General features: G+C 45.7%; 2 protein-coding genes across 6 annotated transcripts in view; both read left to right on the top strand.

Annotated features, from left to right (window-relative positions):
• NAA25 (N-alpha-acetyltransferase 25, NatB auxiliary subunit) overlaps positions 1-10,768 on the top strand; it is a 33,142-nt gene extending 22,374 nt beyond the window's left edge. For 3 of the 4 annotated variants that reach the window (XM_082324643.1, XM_082324641.1, XM_082324644.1), the window contains 9 exons: positions 1,269-1,420; positions 1,728-1,853; positions 2,166-2,409; positions 2,632-2,755; positions 3,115-3,180; positions 3,658-3,755; positions 3,978-4,088; positions 4,532-4,678; positions 7,424-10,768. In XM_082324643.1, the coding sequence (XP_082180769.1) occupies positions 1,269-1,420; positions 1,728-1,853; positions 2,166-2,409; positions 2,632-2,755; positions 3,115-3,180; positions 3,658-3,755; positions 3,978-4,088; positions 4,532-4,678; positions 7,424-7,546 (1,191 nt within the window). In that variant the 3' untranslated portion in view covers positions 7,547-10,768. The remainder of the gene's footprint in view (positions 1-1,268; positions 1,421-1,727; positions 1,854-2,165; positions 2,410-2,631; positions 2,756-3,114; positions 3,181-3,657; positions 3,756-3,977; positions 4,089-4,531; positions 4,679-7,423) is intronic. The other variant, XM_082324642.1, reaches the window with a different exon arrangement.
• Positions 10,769-11,611: 843 nt separating this feature from the next.
• On the top strand, positions 11,612-16,875 carry ERP29 (endoplasmic reticulum protein 29). Of its 2 annotated transcripts, XR_014229559.1 has the most exons (4): positions 11,612-11,747; positions 13,647-13,785; positions 14,970-15,832; positions 15,936-16,875. XR_014229559.1 is itself a non-coding variant. In XM_082324954.1 (3 exons), exons 1-3 carry the CDS (start codon positions 11,628-11,630, stop codon positions 15,470-15,472), a joined length of 762 nt encoding a protein of 253 aa, XP_082181080.1. In that variant the 5' UTR covers positions 11,612-11,627; the 3' UTR covers positions 15,473-16,875. The 2 variants fall into 2 exon arrangements, 1 of the variants encoding a protein (XP_082181080.1); XM_082324954.1 differs by having other exon boundaries at positions 14,970-16,875.
• Positions 16,876-17,351: the final 476 nt, after the last annotated feature.

Raw genomic sequence — 17,351 nt, 5'->3', positions numbered from 1 at the left:
TTGTGTCCGTCCGTCTTTAATTTCTCCAGATACTGCAGGCAAACAGAACACCAACGTATCCTATGGGGATTTAAAAACCACGTCGATGCAGTTGAATTAGCGCCCATAGCGCAATCCCGCAGCCTGACAATGAACTCTGCAAGGCTGTTTATCAGAGGGTATGTTGTTGAATATTTGGCATATTTTTTTCATACAGTGCAAGTAACCAAATTTCTTAGGAAAAAAAGACAGAGCTACCGAGAGGACATTGCTTATTTTAAAGGGGAAAAAAAAGGTGGCTTTCATCTGTTCACACTAGCTTCTAGTCTCTCAGAGCCTTCCAGACAGGTTAAGTCTGTTAGTACCGTATCAAGTTCAGTTAACCAGGGGCCTTTTTGGTGCCTCTCATCTTCAGTGCATTTCATAATATTGTTCTGAAGAAAATATTTGATTTGCCAGAATTTCTCACTTGTGGAGTAATTCTGATGTAAAAACTAGAGCCATCTGTCTTGATCGGGAACATAAATTGTTCACTCTGTCTCTACCGTTAGAAATTTTCATTCAGTACAGTGCTTGTTTGGGGCTCCTTCATCATATAAATCTCCTTCTGGAGATTACTTGGACGGATGTGAAATATTAGTTGCGTGCCTTGTATTGCTGCATTTCATCAGAGGGGAAGCAAACTATCCCATGGACCCTGACAGTTTCCTTTGGTGTTTAGATTGTATTGTAATGTGTATACACTGCGTGATATCTTGTGACGCTGTATTCAAAAATCTAATAAAAAAGAGAAATAAAAAAATGTGTGAGTAATTTTTTTAATCTATGTTGTGGTAATATGTGATGCACATCCAAGTCAGTTCCAGAAAATCTGGGATATATTTATTTTGCCTGAAAGTACTTCTCGCAATGAAACAATGATTTGAATAATGCATCTCAAAAAAGAAAAAAAAAAAAAGCCTTCCAAAATCATCTCTCCCCTCCTTTAAGTATTTTTCAGTCTCAGTGGCAACAGCAGCCTGATGTTTCTTAGTGTTGGTTTGGTTATTAAATCACACTGCCTGGTGGAGCATCTGGGCATTCTCAAATTAAGGTAGCAAAACTGCTGGGGTGACTTGGACAAGCGAAAGTGCAAGCTTCTCCCGGGGACTGAGTATCTGCCAGGTTCTGTACCTCTGGGTTGATGAAAACCACAGAAATGCAATTTCTTGGCAGTGACCTTGTTAAACTCTGGTGGTTCTGAATTTATGGAAGTAACTAATACATCGATGGTGTGTGTTTTCTTCCAGACCTCAGAATATATCATTCAAGCCTACAAGTACGGTGCATTTGAGAAGATCCCAGAATTCATTGCGTTTAGAAATAGGCTGAACTCTTCCCTTCACTTTGCGCAAGTTCGCACGGAACGGATGTTGTTAGACCTCTTACTTGAAGCGAATATGTAAGTATGGCAGCGATAGGTGAGGTACCTTGCCCGTGAAAAAACTGGAGATTTGTGCACAGGCAGAACACTGGCCAAGTGAGACCTTAGTGAGTTGCGCTTGCAGCTCTTTGGCAAAAACCTGTGAGCTACTTCTTTCTGCTTCTAATTTGCTCTCCCTTCAGCATCCTTGTCAGTACCGTGCATGTGTAACATTTCTGGCATCAGAAGAATTGAACAGTGGAGAGAATGTGGTTTGTTAGGGAGCTGTGTTTTCTGTTTCCCGTGATCAAATGTTTGATTTAATGTTGCTTGTTCTTACATACAGATCAACCAGCTTAGAAGAAAGTATAAAGTCCATGAGTCTGAGCCCAGAGGAGGATGACATTCCATGGAAGGATTTGCGTGACAACAGAGACCTGACGGTCTTGTTTAACTGGGATCCAAAAGACAGGTGAGTAGAAATATCCTCAACGGTAGAGTCATACCTTTTCCTTACAGCACACGTGGCGAAAGAAAATCCTTTCAGGGCAAGCGCCATATTTAAATGTTCTTTAGGCTGGCTAACTGCAAACTTAACAAGCATCATTCATCACTTCTAGCAGTGCTGCCTTTTTACGTATTAATACAGTTTTCTGAATTTCTGACCACTCCTTCCTCTTCATACAGTATTCGATAACTGTGGGTAGGCTTTTGTACCTGAGTGAAGCTTGCTACTTTGCAAAATTGAAGCATTTGCCTGAAAACATTTGGTGCCTTTCTCTAGGGACATTTCTGAAGAACATAGGAAACTCTCACTGGAGGAAGAAACCATGTGGTTGCGAATCCGGTCTTTAACTTTAAGGCTAGTAAGCGGACTCCCAACTCTTAGTCACACTATTCAACCAAAGAACTCTGAAAAGACTGCAGAGAACGGCGTCTCATCCAAGATTGATACAGTTCGATCCCTGCTTCAGCAGCTGGAAGCGGCAGTGGATTCAGGGAAGAAGTTTCTAGAACAAAAAATTCAGGTACCCATTAAGGAAAAAGCTATCCCCAAATATTAAATGAACGTGAATGCAAGCAGAGAAACTGAATGCATCTTGTAACGTCCAGCAGGCTGCAGAATGCACTTAACTGACCCTGAGTTTGTAGTGTATGAATCTGACTGAGAGATGTGCCAGAGACAAACACTGTGTTCTGGATAAGGAAAAGCTGCAACATCTTTATCTTTTTCTTTGCTTCTTGCCTAGTATCCTGTCCTTGGCCCTCCTCCTACCCGAATGGCTGGCTTCTTCAGTAATGGCAGCTGTCAATGCCAGACTAGCTTGTTTTATCTTGTTAGTGATATTTATGAACTAGATACCAATGGCTTAGGTAAGTGTTGGAGGGGCAGGGGTTTAACCAGACTGTCATGATGTGCGGTGGGAGGGAGCGAGATGTGTCTCCGTTTACTTTGAAAACTATTAGGCGTTGGCTGATGCGGACCCAAACTGTCACTTGCCTGTTAATTTTTTGAATGACACTCAGTTATCTGGGAGACGACGCCTTAATTTAATGTTTTATGCGAGTCTTCATTTTTGTACAGTATATGCTGATGTCATACTGGATCCGCTTTGAAAGCAGTTGTATTTGCTTTTGACTGCTAACACTAAATTACGTTGAAATGCCTCTTAGTTTTCTGGAAGCAGAAAATACACAAACTTGTAGTTTATAAGTACTTTTTTTTCTTTCAGAAGACTCAGCAGAAATCCAGGAGAGGATAGGGAATAGTTTCAAGTCTTTAGTAGAACGACTAACAGGTAAATGGTAACTGAAGAATAAACACTGGTAGCTTCGTGGTGCTCTGAGGATGTGCTGCTGAGTGTGTTGCAGTTACGGGGAAGCGTGTTAATGCATCTGCAGACCCCTCTGAAAGAGAACAAGGCTGAGATTCCCCTTGGCTTGTCTGGTCGTGAAGCTGTTGCATGCCACAGAATGTCGTTATGTCCTATCATTTCGCTATCTTGCAGCCTAATCTTGGCAACTGTTGTCTCCCTGGTGCTTAGTCCAGGTGTGCTAATAAATGGAGTGGAGATAGTGTTTGTAATGAAACACAATTCCGAGGAAACTTCAGAGCTGGACCTTGTCAAGAGGCTTTGGCCAAATTTGTCATTAGCGGCTTAGCGGTCAGTCCTCTGACAGCTTTGCACGCTGCACTGAGATACATGCTGTACAGAAAATACGCACTTAAGTTGATCTACGTGTCCTGAATAAGGCTTTTCTTTTCTTCTTTTCAGACTTGTTCAATAAATGTAAAGGTGATTTGATTGAAGTCAGAGATGGCACCTTGAAAACTCATCCAAACCTGTTAGAAAACCTAGTCTTCTTTGTTGAGGTATTTTTTTTCTTTGGAAACTAGAAATTTTGGAGTACTTTAGGGTAGAAATGTTGGGACTAAAACACAGTGAAAGTTCTTTGATCTCAGTCACTCATGAAAACAGAGTTTCCTGTTGCATATTCTAACTACTCTGAGTCTTATCAGTAGGAACACTAAAATTTTAGAGTTCAGAAGCCTCCTGTAAATGCAACTTGTAACATACTTGTACCTTTTTTCCAGACGATCTCCATTGCCCTGTGGGTATCAAGTTACTGTGACAGTGTCCTCCGACCTTTTAAATCCAACCTGCAAAAAAAGAAGAAGAAAAAAAAAGAAAGCAGTGTAGCTATGGTAGACAATATTCCTTTCTTTTCTTCCCTCACCCCCAATCCAACAGTATATTTATACTGAAAGAAAAATCAGGATAGATGACATGTTAACAAACTGTTTTTCATAAACTTTGCCCTGTAGAGGCTGGTGCAGTAGCTTAGAGATTACTCAGGACTAACTTTTAAAACTCCTTTTCTATGTAAAATCAAATGGTGATGCGCCACATCTCTGACATCATGTGACAGCTTTTTAGTAGGAAACACGGTTTAGAGTACCACAGGCCTTTAAGCCTTGACCGCACTACGGTGAGCTAGTTACCTGGTAGTATTTATCTGGGTATGTAGATTATAGCTTAGCATTGCGGGGGAGGAGTAGAATGATAGACGTTACAAAGTGAGTTGTCATATAAAATAGTCATTTGGATAGGTGTTAATATGTGTTTATAAATGTGTTTGTTTTTATAGCCACCTGTATTTACACATTTTCTGGATTATGTTACTGAACTACAGACATTAACTTCCAATGTAATAGATCACATCAAAGGGCTTGAAATAATTCTGACTGCACTAAAACTTGAAGAGCTGTCCCTCAAGGACACTCTGCTTTTACAGGTAAGAACTTGCATCGTTATTTGTGTGCTCTGTACGTTTGTGTGTGACCGATAACAACCTGTATGTATGTGCCGATGGGATAACTTTGTTGAAAGCTTCTTTTCCCCTAAAAGTTTTACTGGAAGGGAAAAAAAAAAGGGGGGGGGAAACAAACAAAGAACCCCCACCTCTTATGATTGACTTAATTGCTTTTAACCAGAGATTAGGGACCAGACTGCTGGAACACTTAGTTTTAGAGTGGCTAGTTAGGGTTTTTTTATAGTGACAGTGACTTTGCCTCTTCTGATCAGCTCTAGCTCACTGCACAAAATAATCTCAAAAAATGAGATCTAAACACAGAAATTTGAAAATACTTTTATTTTGTGTGGTATGTTGGTGAAGAAAAACGTAAGGTTTTAACATTATTTTGTTGTCTGTGGTATGACTTACTCTATTGTCTGTATTTTAGCATGCCAAAATGGATGCAAAATACTTATTCCAGGAAACATTTGAGATTCACCTACTGCTTATTAGTCGCTTCTCTGGAAACAATTACTTGATCTTTAAAGAAAAACAAGTGGCAACTCCCCCCCCTGCAGCTATATAGGGAAAACCAACGGCAGGAGTAATACGCACTGCGCATGCCGAAACTCATGCCAAATTTAGACATGGGAAGCATGGGCCTAATGAGGAAGCTCGTCTTTTTAAGCCATGGCTATTGGAGAAGCGTTAAACTTTGTGATAGACAAGTTAATGTTACTTGGAATTTCCTTTATGGTGCTCTTGAAATGCAGGTGGAGATAAAAGGTGCAACGTAGCAAAGTGGTGGAATAGGCATCATCTTCTGATACACAGGGGAGAGGGGCTGGGGGAGTGGTGAGTCGTGCTCCTTGTCAAGGAAGGATTGCAGATTCCAGGAGAAAGGTTTGAGAGGGGAGTCGTCTCCTCACCAGGATTAGTTTGAGGGGTGGGAGAGACTGATTTAGAAAGCACAGGCAGAAGTTGTGGTACGCAGGACCTCCACAAATTCAATTAGGAATCGGCACTTAAGACAAAAACAGGTCTTCGATAGATTTATCTCAAAAGAGAAATTTGGCCTACAGGACATTGGCATTCGTGTTTGGATGGGAGACCTCTGAAGGCTTTTGAATTGGGGAGGATTTAAAAGCTGCACCCACATGTTTCAGAATTGCACTTAGAATCATAGAATCATAGAATTGTTAAGGTTGGAAAAGACCCTTAAGATCATCGAGTCCAACCGTTAACCTATCACTGCCAAGTCCATCACTATACTGTGTCCTCGAGCACCACATCTACCGTCTACTTCCGTCTACCTAACCTGCTGCTAGCCACCTTGTATTTTTTCAATTAGATTGTCCTGTTTATTTTGTAGCACGTTACTTAATTTCCCTTTTCTTGTCGCTGTATGAGGCTGATGTAGAAGTATCTCAAATATATATAAAAAAAAAAGAAACTGCGAAAACTGATAGAAAGCAAGGAAATCCCTTAGATTGTATTTAATGCAAATTTGAATAAACCCAAAACAGTACGTTTTCTTAATATCTTCAAAGAATCTTCACTTTAAAGGGATAAGACATTTTCAGATAATTGTTGTCATTTTTGTGGTTCCTCACTGAGTCAGCAAATCCCTCCATCTTCCCTTTGATGCAGGGCATCAAATGACTACACAAGGCAGATCTGCAAAACCCAGCCGTTAGATTCACATGGATTTGAGCAGAAGCGTCTGTGGGAGTCTGCAGCTTTCCCTGTGTTTGTTCACAAAGTTTGCTATTCTGTTTGTTGTTTGACATTGTTGCAGTAAACCCTGATAAACACAGTCTGTATAGCTCTGCTCAGACCTGGAGCTGCGTTTGCAGCTCTGCGTGTTCAGAGCTAAAAGGTGCTTTTGAAAAAGTCCTCGTGTTCAGGTATTAGTGAAAGTTCTGGTGTGAATGGAGTGATACTGTCGGTGTGTCAGCTGAACCTTGCCGCTGACGCGAGATTTTCCCACATCGGATTGGTTTACTCGGACTGTGCCTCGCAGGCTTTGCTGCAGCTATCTGTACGAGTGTCTGCAAAAGGCATCCTGATAGCAAGTCACCTCTTGACAGAACAGTGGTTTTGGCTGCTGCTTTGGGCACCAGGATTTGCTCTTTCTGCGTGCAGAAGTACAGCATAGGTCAGTGCTAACCTCCCTCTACCTGCAGGAGCGATGCCAATGGTGTTGCGTGATGGTGGTCCTCCTAAAAGCCTTTTAGCTCGGGCATTTTGGAAAACTGCACATGAATAATTGCTTTGGGAAAGCTAGGTACCAGTGTTGCTGAATTAGTGACGTCTGAACCTGTCCCAGGCACGGTGGCTCGCTATGCTTTGGAATTTGGTGCAAGAGTCTCTTAGCTGGTTGGTGTTCATTTGCTGCTTAACTTCACTTTTCTATATAAGAAATTATCACTTTAATAAATGCTGACTAAAGTATAATGCTACACGCACTCAGTTTCATCCACAAATATTTTGCACAAGGATGTTTCCAGAAGTTTTGAAGAAATGTTAATGTGTTACCAGCCCCATTTGGGCAATACCAGTATCTGCAGGAATCGTGGCTGCTGAGCAGGTGCTGCTTATTCTGTGCTGATGGCATTCCCTTTGTAAACTTACACCGTGGTCCTCTTGAAATTCTTATCAGTGTCTGAGATGGTGGGCGAAGTTTAATGGGAGGATTTAAACACTTGCTGTGGAGTGAATGATTTCTCTTTTTGCATTTTGCAGGAAGAAAAAAAGTTTACAAAGACTGTGCAAGGGAAGGTCCAGAGCAGTTACCATCACTCAGTTCAGGAAATTGGCGAGCTGCTGAAAAAGAGACTTGATACCATTAAAAAACTAAAGATTTGAGAAATGCATCCTTGACAGACTCCACAGGGGAGTGACACCAGAGTCCCAGACAGAAGCAACATCCAATATACCATCACTTTAATCCAGAACTTCCTCATAATGCATGAAGGACTTAAAATCATAAAACAATTTTTTTAGGTATTACAGATATATTGAGCTGATTTAAATTATTGTACATAAGTGAGAAGCAGGGACCCTTATCAGGGTTTGACCACTTTTTATACATGTTCATAAGCATATTGCAACAGGAGAAAATTAACTTTCTTCCCTTTTGATCTCTAGAAACAACTGGAGATGGTCTTTAGAAGCAGCAATAGAAATCCAGTGTAAAGCATATATCTCAAAGGAGTTGTATTTTCATCACCATACAGTGTTTATAATTTTTGTATGGTCCTTGCCTTAGAAATGCAGAAATTGTAGATGCCCGCGTTCAGCCGCCTCCAATGAAATGAGCCCGTTTTGGAGCTGCCTATTTTGTCCGCAAGCCACCTGCTCCTACTGAACCAATGCAGTGTGTGGCGAAGCAGGGAGAGGGGAGGCTGCGCTGGAGGAGCACCCTCTGCACCCAGCCTTCCAGAAGAGCCCAGCCCTCGTCGCGGGGTGGGAGGGAGCCATGCCTGGCGGTGGGGCAGGTTCCTCTAAGGAGAGAACCGCCGGAGGGAAGAGGTGGTGTCAGCGTACACACAGGTTGTTTTCACGTTCAGAGAAATTGCAAAGCTGATGAGGAGCAAACCTGGCTGTTGAGCTTTAGAGAGAGAGATGGGAATCGGTGTTTCAGCAAAAAAGACAAAACCAGAGACCTTGTATATAATGGCTGCAGTGAAGTCTGACGCTGCGGTCTGATTTCATGTCAGTTTAATGTAAAACAGCAATCATCATGACTTTCAAAAAGTGTATTTAGATTACTGAAACTTTAAGACTTAAATATTTTAATAGAAATTAAATCCTATTGGCTTTGGTTTTAAGTTGGCAGAGGTGACTTTTGCTTCCGCTGTGGTATGAGGCTGAGAATACTTTTTGTACCTGTATGCTTGCTTTTTGCAGTTGATCTTTGATTATTCAAGTACTAGCTCATTAGGCATTCTGTTAGAAAGTGCAGTCGCATCATCTCCTCCCACTGAATCTGCGTTTCTGCTGGGTTGGTTTTTTTTGGTTTGGGGTTTTTTTTGGTTTTGTTTTTATTTTTCATTTTAAAGGAGTAATGCAGCCTAAAATTGGTAGGCAAAAAAGTTACATGTACCTGCAATACAAGGGACAGGTCAGGCTTTACAGATTCCTCATCTTCTGATTTAAAGCAGCTAGTTTCTGAAGTCTATATTTAAAGTTTTAAGAGAGTTGACAATCCTACCTTTGTCATCTCTTCTGAGTATGTTTTGTTAGTAATGCTAGAATGTTGATGAGAGTATTTTTTTAAAATAAATCCCCTGTATAAAAAAAAAAAAAAATTTCACATAGCTGCTCTTGCTGGATTTAGTTTTGCTTTGCCCCATCCTGAAAGGGAAAGAAGAATGTCTGCAGGTTGTCTAAATTGTAATGGATGTCCTGATGGTTTAATTGCAATGTCTGGTAAGTGCTCTGGGCTGGAGGAATACCAAAATGTGTTAAGTCTGTTTTATAGTAATACTTTTGCTGAAGAAAAAAAACAAACAAACAAACAAACAAAAACACAAAAACAACTGAATTCTTATATGTTGTATAGAAATACCTTTTTGGAAAGAAAGGTGTGCTCCTTAAATTAAAGCAAGACTGATGACTGAAACTGATGCTTTGAAATGTGTAGGGTAAGTGAAAACAGTCCCATTGCTGAGATGATGCAATTCAGAGAGAAGCACTGAGCCAGAAACCTGCACTGCCCCTTTTCATTCAAGGAGGCGAATTGCCATTGCTGGTGTTCCTGTCCCCTCCCTCCCTCCCCCGTGGCAGTGCTACCTAGAGAGGGCTTTGCGCAGACACCGGCATTGAATGCGAAGCTGACACAGCGCCCTCCTGCAGAGGGGACAGTCCAGGGGCTGATTTATGCTGGAGTTTCCTTCCACGGCTGCTACAACAGGTTGAACTCAACCAGTCGTATCAATTAGCAATGGTGAAAATGTAAGTAAGTCAAGTGTAAGGTTACTACAACCAAGCTTTTAAAATCCTCCCATGTGCCTGAAAGCAGAACTTGCTTTAAAAAAAGGTTTTCTGCATCAGCTCCCTTAAAAGCAGAATCGAAACTGCTGGGAGGGGAATGTGTCATCTGAAGTGAAGTCTGAGAAGAGATGGAACCATGGCTCGCTCTCGCTTCCCGTCACGGCGTTTGGCACAGCGCAGGTCCCGCGTTGGCTGGTCACTGAAACCATCCCTGTGCCAGCACAGGGGCAATGCTGACTGCTTCTCAGTGTTAGCTGCTGTCCCGGTTCCAGTTCCAGCCACTGGTGAACGATAAGCTTGTCAAACAAATGCAATTTTTGGATTACTCAGTGTTTTCTAAAACCAGGTGCCATCTCTTCACAAGCTGTAGTTTCTCTATAGGAGACGGTGTACAAAAATGACTATGTACTGACTGTTTGGGGGCTTGGTTGAGGGAGAGGGAAAATTTCTCTCCCCCTATAAATTGTGTACAGTTAAATATATTATATATTTCTTACGAAAGAGCATTTCCCCTCCAGAATATGTCCCACAGGGATCCAGTAAGAAATTCAAGCTATAACCCATTGCTGCTGTTCCCCCTTTTCCACTCTTGGGATTTGTTTTTGTTTGGTTGGCTTTTTTCAGATTTTTTTTTTTTTGTGATGAATTGAAAAACATACCTAGAAGAAGCTACCAAGACTACTGTTTACAGACTGAAAAAATACTGCTTTTATACTACTGGGATCATGAGCCAGGATCCTTTTACAGATCTCCTCAACTCTTTGCTTCAAATCAGTGTCTGATGTAGATAAAGGTCAGGAGTCCTACCCTGCTTTGTCTACATACAGGACAAAATGTACAATGCCTGTTTGTGTTGCCCATCATTTTTGTACTTTTTAACTGTTCAACAATTGCATTTATATTTTGCAATCATTGATAATCATGACTTTATTTTAACCGCTAGTAATCGTAGAGGGGATTTTTTTGTTGTTGTATCTGCAGCCTTATCTGAACTTCTCTTCCGTGACTATTCATTGTTAATTTATGACTGTAGAAGATATGTATGCCTCAGCCTTCTACGGACTTAAGTGACACAACTGCAAATGATCTGCTTTAAACTGGATGGGTTTATAATTTATATAAAAGTCAGTTTCGTTACAAATCAGTATTGCTGCCTCTTTCATTTTTCTGTCTAGGTGCTCCTGAAGTGCTTGCCTACACTGTCTAGCGTTGTCAGCCCCTTGGTGAAGCCAGATTATCCTGGTGCAGGGCAAGCAGAAAACCAAGTTACGTGGAAAGAGGGAGGATGGAAAGAGAGGGGAAAAATGCTCATTGCTTTCCACCTGCGGACTGGTTTCAGAATGATGCCTGCTGGGGGAGGGAGTTTGGATGTGTCTGTTCTTTGACATGATCGTCTGTCAATCTGTTCAGGCTTTCTGCATTGCTTGCTTGCACTTATTCTGGCTTTCAGTGATAAGGAAAGTAAGGGCTGGCAGTGCACGAGATCTCCTCTAGCAGCACAAAACGATGCGCTTGAGAGGGCTGTGGCAATGCTACGGCAGCGGCCACCCTGCCTGGCCTGTTGCTGTGCACGTATAAATCTATACACCGCCAGCTGCTCTCTCCTCCCGCTGCTGATCTCTGCCGTAGCGCTGCAGGCTGTCCTGCAGGGCCGGATCCTGCCTTCGGCCCTTCATCTCCCGCGACTTCGCTGCTGGAAGCTGCCCGCTTCTATTTACGCTGTCCGGCAGCAGCAGCACCGCGTGCTGCCCGCCCAGGGCACGGGGCTGCCCGCGCGCCCCGCCCGTTCCCCGCGCGGCGCGGAAGCGGGACCCCGTTACGCCGGCGCCCGAGGCCCCCGCGGCGCTGCCCCGCTCCCGCGCGTGGCCCCGGGGCCGGCGGGGCGGGGCGAGCCCCCGGCGCTCCGCGCGGTCACGTGGCCCCGGCAGCCCCGCTCCCTCCGCGCTCCGCCATGGCTGCGGCGGCCGCCGCCGCCTCCCTGCTCCTCTGCCTGCTGGGCCTGGCGCTGCCCGGCGGCAGCGCGCTGCACACCAAGGGCTCCGTGCCCCTCGACGCCATCACCTTCTACAAGGTACGGCCCGCCCGGCGGGCGCTGCCGGGCCTGGCAGAGCGCTCGGGGCGGGGGGGGGGGGGGGGGGGGAGCGGCCGGCCGCTCCGGGAGCGCGGCGGCCATGTGCACCGCCGCGGCGGCCGTAGCAACAGGCGGACAGCCTCGGGGGGCCGGGGCGGCGGTGCGGGGGGCCGGGGGTGCGGAGCGGGCTGCGGCCGCGGGGCCACTGCCCCCCCCCCCCCTCCGCCGCCGGCGGCGCGGGGAGCGCCCGGGGCCGGCGGCAGGGCCGAGGCGGCGGGCCTGCCGCGCCGTGGCCAATAGGAGAGCGGCGGCCGCGGCGGCCAGCCAATCGGCGTGGTCCAAGTGGAGCCGTGCCGCCGGGGCCCGGCGGGGCAGCGCTGCGGCCGGGGGCGCGGGGGGCCGGCGGTAGCGGCGGGGCTGGGGCCGGCTGCCGCCGCCGCTCCTGGGCCCTGCGCCGCGCCGGCCCCCCGCGCCCCCGGCGAGGGAGCAGAAGAGCCGCGGTCGGCCGGCTCCTGCTCTGGCCGGGCCGGTGACCCGGGGCAGGACCGTGCAGGGGAGCGAGTCGGAGCCGCGAGCGCTCTCTGCGTGGGCCGGTTTCGCTTCTTTGTTGTTCATGACACAGAAAGCAACAGGCTTCTGCCAGACCGAGGTCTTGCACAGGTTTTTTTTTCTCCACTAAATCGCTTTGAAGTGAAGGCATCTTCCTGGAGCGTGGCAGGACTGCGATTCCAGCAGCAGGTGGTGCGGTGAGGGTGCCGCAGGCCCGGCGTGAGGCAGAGGGCGAGACGCCGATCGGAAGGGAGTCGTCGAATGGCGGGACTCAAGCCTGCGCTGTAGCAGCATGAGCTGAAGGGACAACAATCAGCTGAGCTGTTTGAAAAGTATCTGCCCTAAACAAACTGCTCAGGCATGAGCAAATACTGCTTGCCACATGCCAGCCCCCCGCTTGATTTTTCTGCCGTGACGAACCATTTGTGGTGTTTTAAGGGCGCTCTACAGCCCTTAGGAGCTTCCAGCTTTTCTGCAACAAGAAGAATATGAATTGGCAGCGTGCTGAAAGAGGGACGTTAAAAGACCAGCAGAAATATCCAAGCTGTAAGACCTGCCCCGCTCGCTTCTTACCAGGCCAGCAAATAAAGCGATCGGCAGGCCCGGGACTGAAGACCTCTGTTCACCGTTGCGGGCAGCTGTTAGGTCAGCGCCTGAGCAGCGCTTGCCGTGCACGTTGTAGGTGGGGACCTGTGTTGCAATCTGACCCTGTGCGCTAGGAAAAAAAGATTTTGCAAGGTCTTCTCCTGGAGGGATTTAAAAAATCCCAACCCGGGTGACCGATTCCATTTCCAAGCTCGTTTGAAAGGGCATTACCCGAGCAGAGCAAAATTCAAAAACAACGGCGCAAGCCAAGAGGAATCAGTTAAAACACGAATTCTCCGTTTACTGAACCAGCACAGCACGTCCAGCATCTCCGCTCCCTCCCTGCGCCTCCTCTCGTAGGGAAGAGCTGCAGTTCTCGTGCTGGGATGCTTCCCAATGACATGAGATTTGGCCTCTGTCCTCTTCATGTCCCACTGGAATTGTTTAGCTGACTTCCTTCCAAGATGCTAGATTTACCATAAGCAAATCGGGTGTAATTAAAGGCATTATCAGATCCCCAATCACGTACCATCTTTATCATCTGCCGTAGGAATACACGCATCCAAAGCTCAGTCTTTCCTCCACACTGCAGTGAGTCATTTTTGAAAGGCCACAATTATAAAATTTCCATTCTCCCTCTGCACCTGCTCATTGCACAGGAAAAGAAGAACAGGCTAAAGCAACCTTAGGTGACTTAAAGATTACTCAGAGCTGAAATGCTAAAGTTTTGTCTTTTTTTTTTTTTTTTGCTTCTTGTTGTTTTAGGTAATTCCAAAGCATAAGTTTGTCCTTGTGAAATTCGATACACAATATCCATATGGTGAGAAACAAGATGAGTTTAAAAAGCTGGCAGAGAGCTCAGGCTCCAGCGAAGATCTTCTGGTGGCTGAAGTGGGAATATCAGGTGAGGAGCTCTGGGCAGATGAGTACAGTGTGGCTGGCTGTGGAGGAAATAAAATTCACTGCAATTTCTGATAAAAACAGGCTCTGAGGTAATTCTGATAGCGAGAAATGAGATGGGCTGGGCCCTGTCAGACCAGAGCCCCAGCTGCGGCTGGTCGCTGAGCTCTGCCGCTGTGCCTCCCGCGGCGAGCGTAGGAGTGCTGCTTGTCTCCTTTCGGCTGGTTAATGAAGCGAGTCAGCCCACGCAGCTAAACTGGATGCCACCCTCCTCATTCGTAGCACTTTTTGTCTTTTTTTTTTTTTTTTTTTCTTTCTTTCTTTGCTGAGAGAAACCTTTTCATCCATTTCTAGGGAACAGGCCTTACAAGGATCATGCTTTAGCCACAAGCCTGGTCAAACAGAGCAATCGTGGTACGATTAATTCATTGTAGCAAACGCTCCGTTTACTGCTGGTAAAGCACAGAAAGTGGTCGTTGTGCTATGGCTGGCGTAACTTGATGTGCTTGTAATCGGCTTTAAGAGAAAAGCAGTGATGAACGGATCGCTGTCACCTTACTCACTCTTGCTTTGTAGGTAGAATTAAGAATTTAAGCTTAGAGGAATTGTCTAACTGGGAAGTTTCGCCCACGCTGACATCTCTAAACACACATGGATTTAGCTAAAGTAGCATAGTTGAAATCTCTTTATGTTTTCTGTCCTCAGGAATAAATGCAATTTATGTAAGATGACAAAACATCTTGTAGCTTGGCGTGCTGTCAGAACTAAAATGTATAAATGTACACTCTCTGCACATAGATCAGGAAAAAAATCCATTTAACTGTAAAATCAAATAAAATCAATGGATAGAGCAAAACAAGGAAAAAAAAAGGCTATTAATTTCCCATAAGGCAGACAGGGTTTGTGCGTAGAGGTCCTGCCCATGTCTTACGCTATCACAGTCACAGCAAAGCACCCTTAGAATCTTGTATTTTTCTTTGGAAAACCTAACGATGGTTTGCCTTGCAGAAGTGATTTTCTGGGGTGCTTTTGTTTCAGCGTATGGCATTTCCTGGCAAAGAAGTTATTAGGAAGTGTTGAAACTCTGGAGACAAATATTTATCAGTTTGTGTAGGAGAGGATCCTAATTTAATTTTTTTCTTTTGATTAACGTACTGTGCTTTTCTGTGTTTTGTTTTCTCTTGGTAGATTACGGTGATAAACTGAACACTGAGCTGGGAGAAAAGTACAAGCTGGATAAGGAAAAGTTCCCTGTTTTTTACTTGTTCCAGGATGGTGACTTTGACAATCCCTTACCTTACAGCGGCCAAATCAAGGCCAGGGCTATTCAGCGCTGGCTGAAGAGTAACGGCATCTATCTGGGGATGCCAGGCTGCCTGAAAGAGTACGACATGCTGGCCAGCAAGTTTGTGAGCACTACTGAGAAATCGGAACGCCAGTCCCTCCTGAAAAAGGGGCAAGAGATTTTAGAAAAAACAAAAGAAACCGAGAAGAAGTCAGCCGAGCAATACTTGAAAATTATGAGCAAGATGCTGGAGCAGGGAGAAGAGTTTGCTGCTAATGAAGTCGTCCGAATCACAAAACTGATCGAGAAGAACAAAATGAGTGATGGAAAAAAGGAGGAGCTCCAGAAAAGCCTCAACATCCTTGCTTCTTTCCTGAAGAAGAATAATGAAAAAGATGAGCTCTAATATGTTGGAGAACTTTGTACAAGCTGTGAAACACTGTCAAGAGTCCTAACCAGTTCTCCTTATGCAAGCAAACTTCCCGCTGACTTCAAGAGAGCAGCAGATTTCCTTCTGGTATTCTCAGTTTAGAAGATCAAGAGGAAGACATTCCTTAAAAACACAGTATTCTATATGTTGGAAAAATCACCTTAAAGCAAGATGCCAGCATTGTGTAATATCATTCAATAACAGTGTTAAAGTAGACCAAAAAAAAAAAAAAGCACTAGATTGGCCTGAAGCACATTCCTGGTGGTTTTTACAGCTGTTCCCTGGCAAACAAATAACAAAATTCAGTCTCACATTCCATCTTAGATGTTGTAAAAGGTACAGATTGGGTGCCCCTCGCATCCCCTTTCCCTGTTCTTAGTGTCCTCAGGTTTTATGCTCTTTAATCTACCCCTCCTCCTACCCTTTGTTTTCCCAATAGGGCTCTTTCCCCGTGACTTGTTCTCCTTACCTGTTGTTGACTGAGAGACCCGGAGCTTCCTTTTTCTGCCTTCTCCTTCAGCGGCTCCTGTCTCTGTTTGGCTTGGGTATCGGCCAATGCTGGCAGGCATAGTCGAGACGGGTCCTTCATGTATCAGAACTTGCCCCTCATCTTCTGGCTGGAGCAGCCGTTTCAGCAAACATCATCCCAAAATCCTTTGTGGTACCCTGACGGAGCGAGTGATTTGAGCTCTGAGCAAGGGCGGAGTCTCCTTGAGGTGCTATTACACTGACTCCCGCCAGTTTGTGCAAAAACATGTTTTTTCAGAGGTAAATTTGGATGAGTTTTCTTATGGCTGAAGAGCACATGCAATGCCTGCACATTTTGCTTGTCCTTCCCATCCAAGCTTCATTGACAAGGTTCAAAAGAAGGGGGGTGAGACCCATAAGGACATCTGAAAGTCTCAAGCCGTAGTTAACATGAACAAAATATTTTCTCCAGCCTCGTCTTCAGAAGCGATTGACGCTGTCAAACTAAAGCTTCATCAGCGTTTGGTAGCTGTAAGTATTTGAAAATGAGGTCTTGTAACAGGAAGCAGAAGTGTTTGTGACCTTAGAAGCCCAATCTGTGTTATTTTAATGGAGATACCTGGCCCAGGGATCAAGTCAGTCCTCAAAACTTGATACTGCATGTGGTGTTCACGCTGTGTGGAATTCAGATGGCCGCTGGACGATGCTGTACTCCTGATCAGGGTTATAGAGAGTTGGAAAGAGAAACACCTGAGTGTTTTACCTTAAGACTACGCTTTAAGCCAAGCAAAACTGATTTCTGTGGGAGCTTTGCTGCCTTTTGAATCCTGGGGTGGGTACAAGGAGCAGATACTGCTGCAAGATAAAATGTATTAATAATGCTATAATAAATAAAAAGTGGTTCCAATTAATAGCTGCTTCTTAAACGGCTTTCTAGAGAAACTGCTGCTGATTGCTGCTGTTAGAAGGGAAGGCAAAGGCTGAGGTCACCCAGAAGCGAAAGGAATGCCCCAGAGATGAGGGGTTTACTCGAAGCGGTGGGAGGGTGTCCCTCGGGCCCAGCGCCCTCTCCCTTAGGAGGGGAGGAGGAAGGACCCCGAGCAGGGCGGGCGTAGGGGGCGGTCGAAGCTTGACGCCTGAGGAGAGAGCGGCTGCCCCGGCCCGGGGAGCCGCGGCGCGGCCGCCATCAGCCCGCGCGCCCCCTCAGAGGCACCGCCGCCCGCGCGCGCCTTAAAGCAGCTCCCCGCCCGCGGCCGCTCGTGACGTCGCTAAGAGGCGGCGCCAGGGAGCGGGGCGGGGAAGCTAAGCAGGGTCGCTTCGGGTCGGCCGCTGGAGGGGTGGCCGGGGATGCAGTTCCCCCGGGGTGCTCGGTGCCGCCGTCCCCGGT

The sequence above is a fragment of the Platalea leucorodia genome (assembly GCF_965183815.1).
Source record: "Platalea leucorodia genome assembly, chromosome: 12".
NCBI classification, from domain to species: Eukaryota; Metazoa; Chordata; class Aves; order Pelecaniformes; family Threskiornithidae; genus Platalea; species Platalea leucorodia.
This window is presented reverse-complemented; position numbering and strand designations above follow the sequence as displayed.

What these genes read in the sequence shown, in the direction of transcription:
- ERP29 (XM_082324954.1), top strand. Translation starts at nt 11,628, where the DNA reads ATGGCTGCGGCGGCCGCCGCCGCCTCCCTGCTCCTCTGCCTGCTGGGC. An exon ending in ACGCCATCACCTTCTACAAG is followed by an intron (nt 11,748 to 13,646) that starts GTACGGCCCGCC and finishes TTGTTGTTTTAG; the next exon opens with GTAATTCCAAAGCATAAGTT. An exon ending in GGCTGAAGTGGGAATATCAG is followed by an intron (nt 13,786 to 14,969) that starts GTGAGGAGCTCT and finishes TTCTCTTGGTAG; the next exon opens with ATTACGGTGATAAACTGAAC.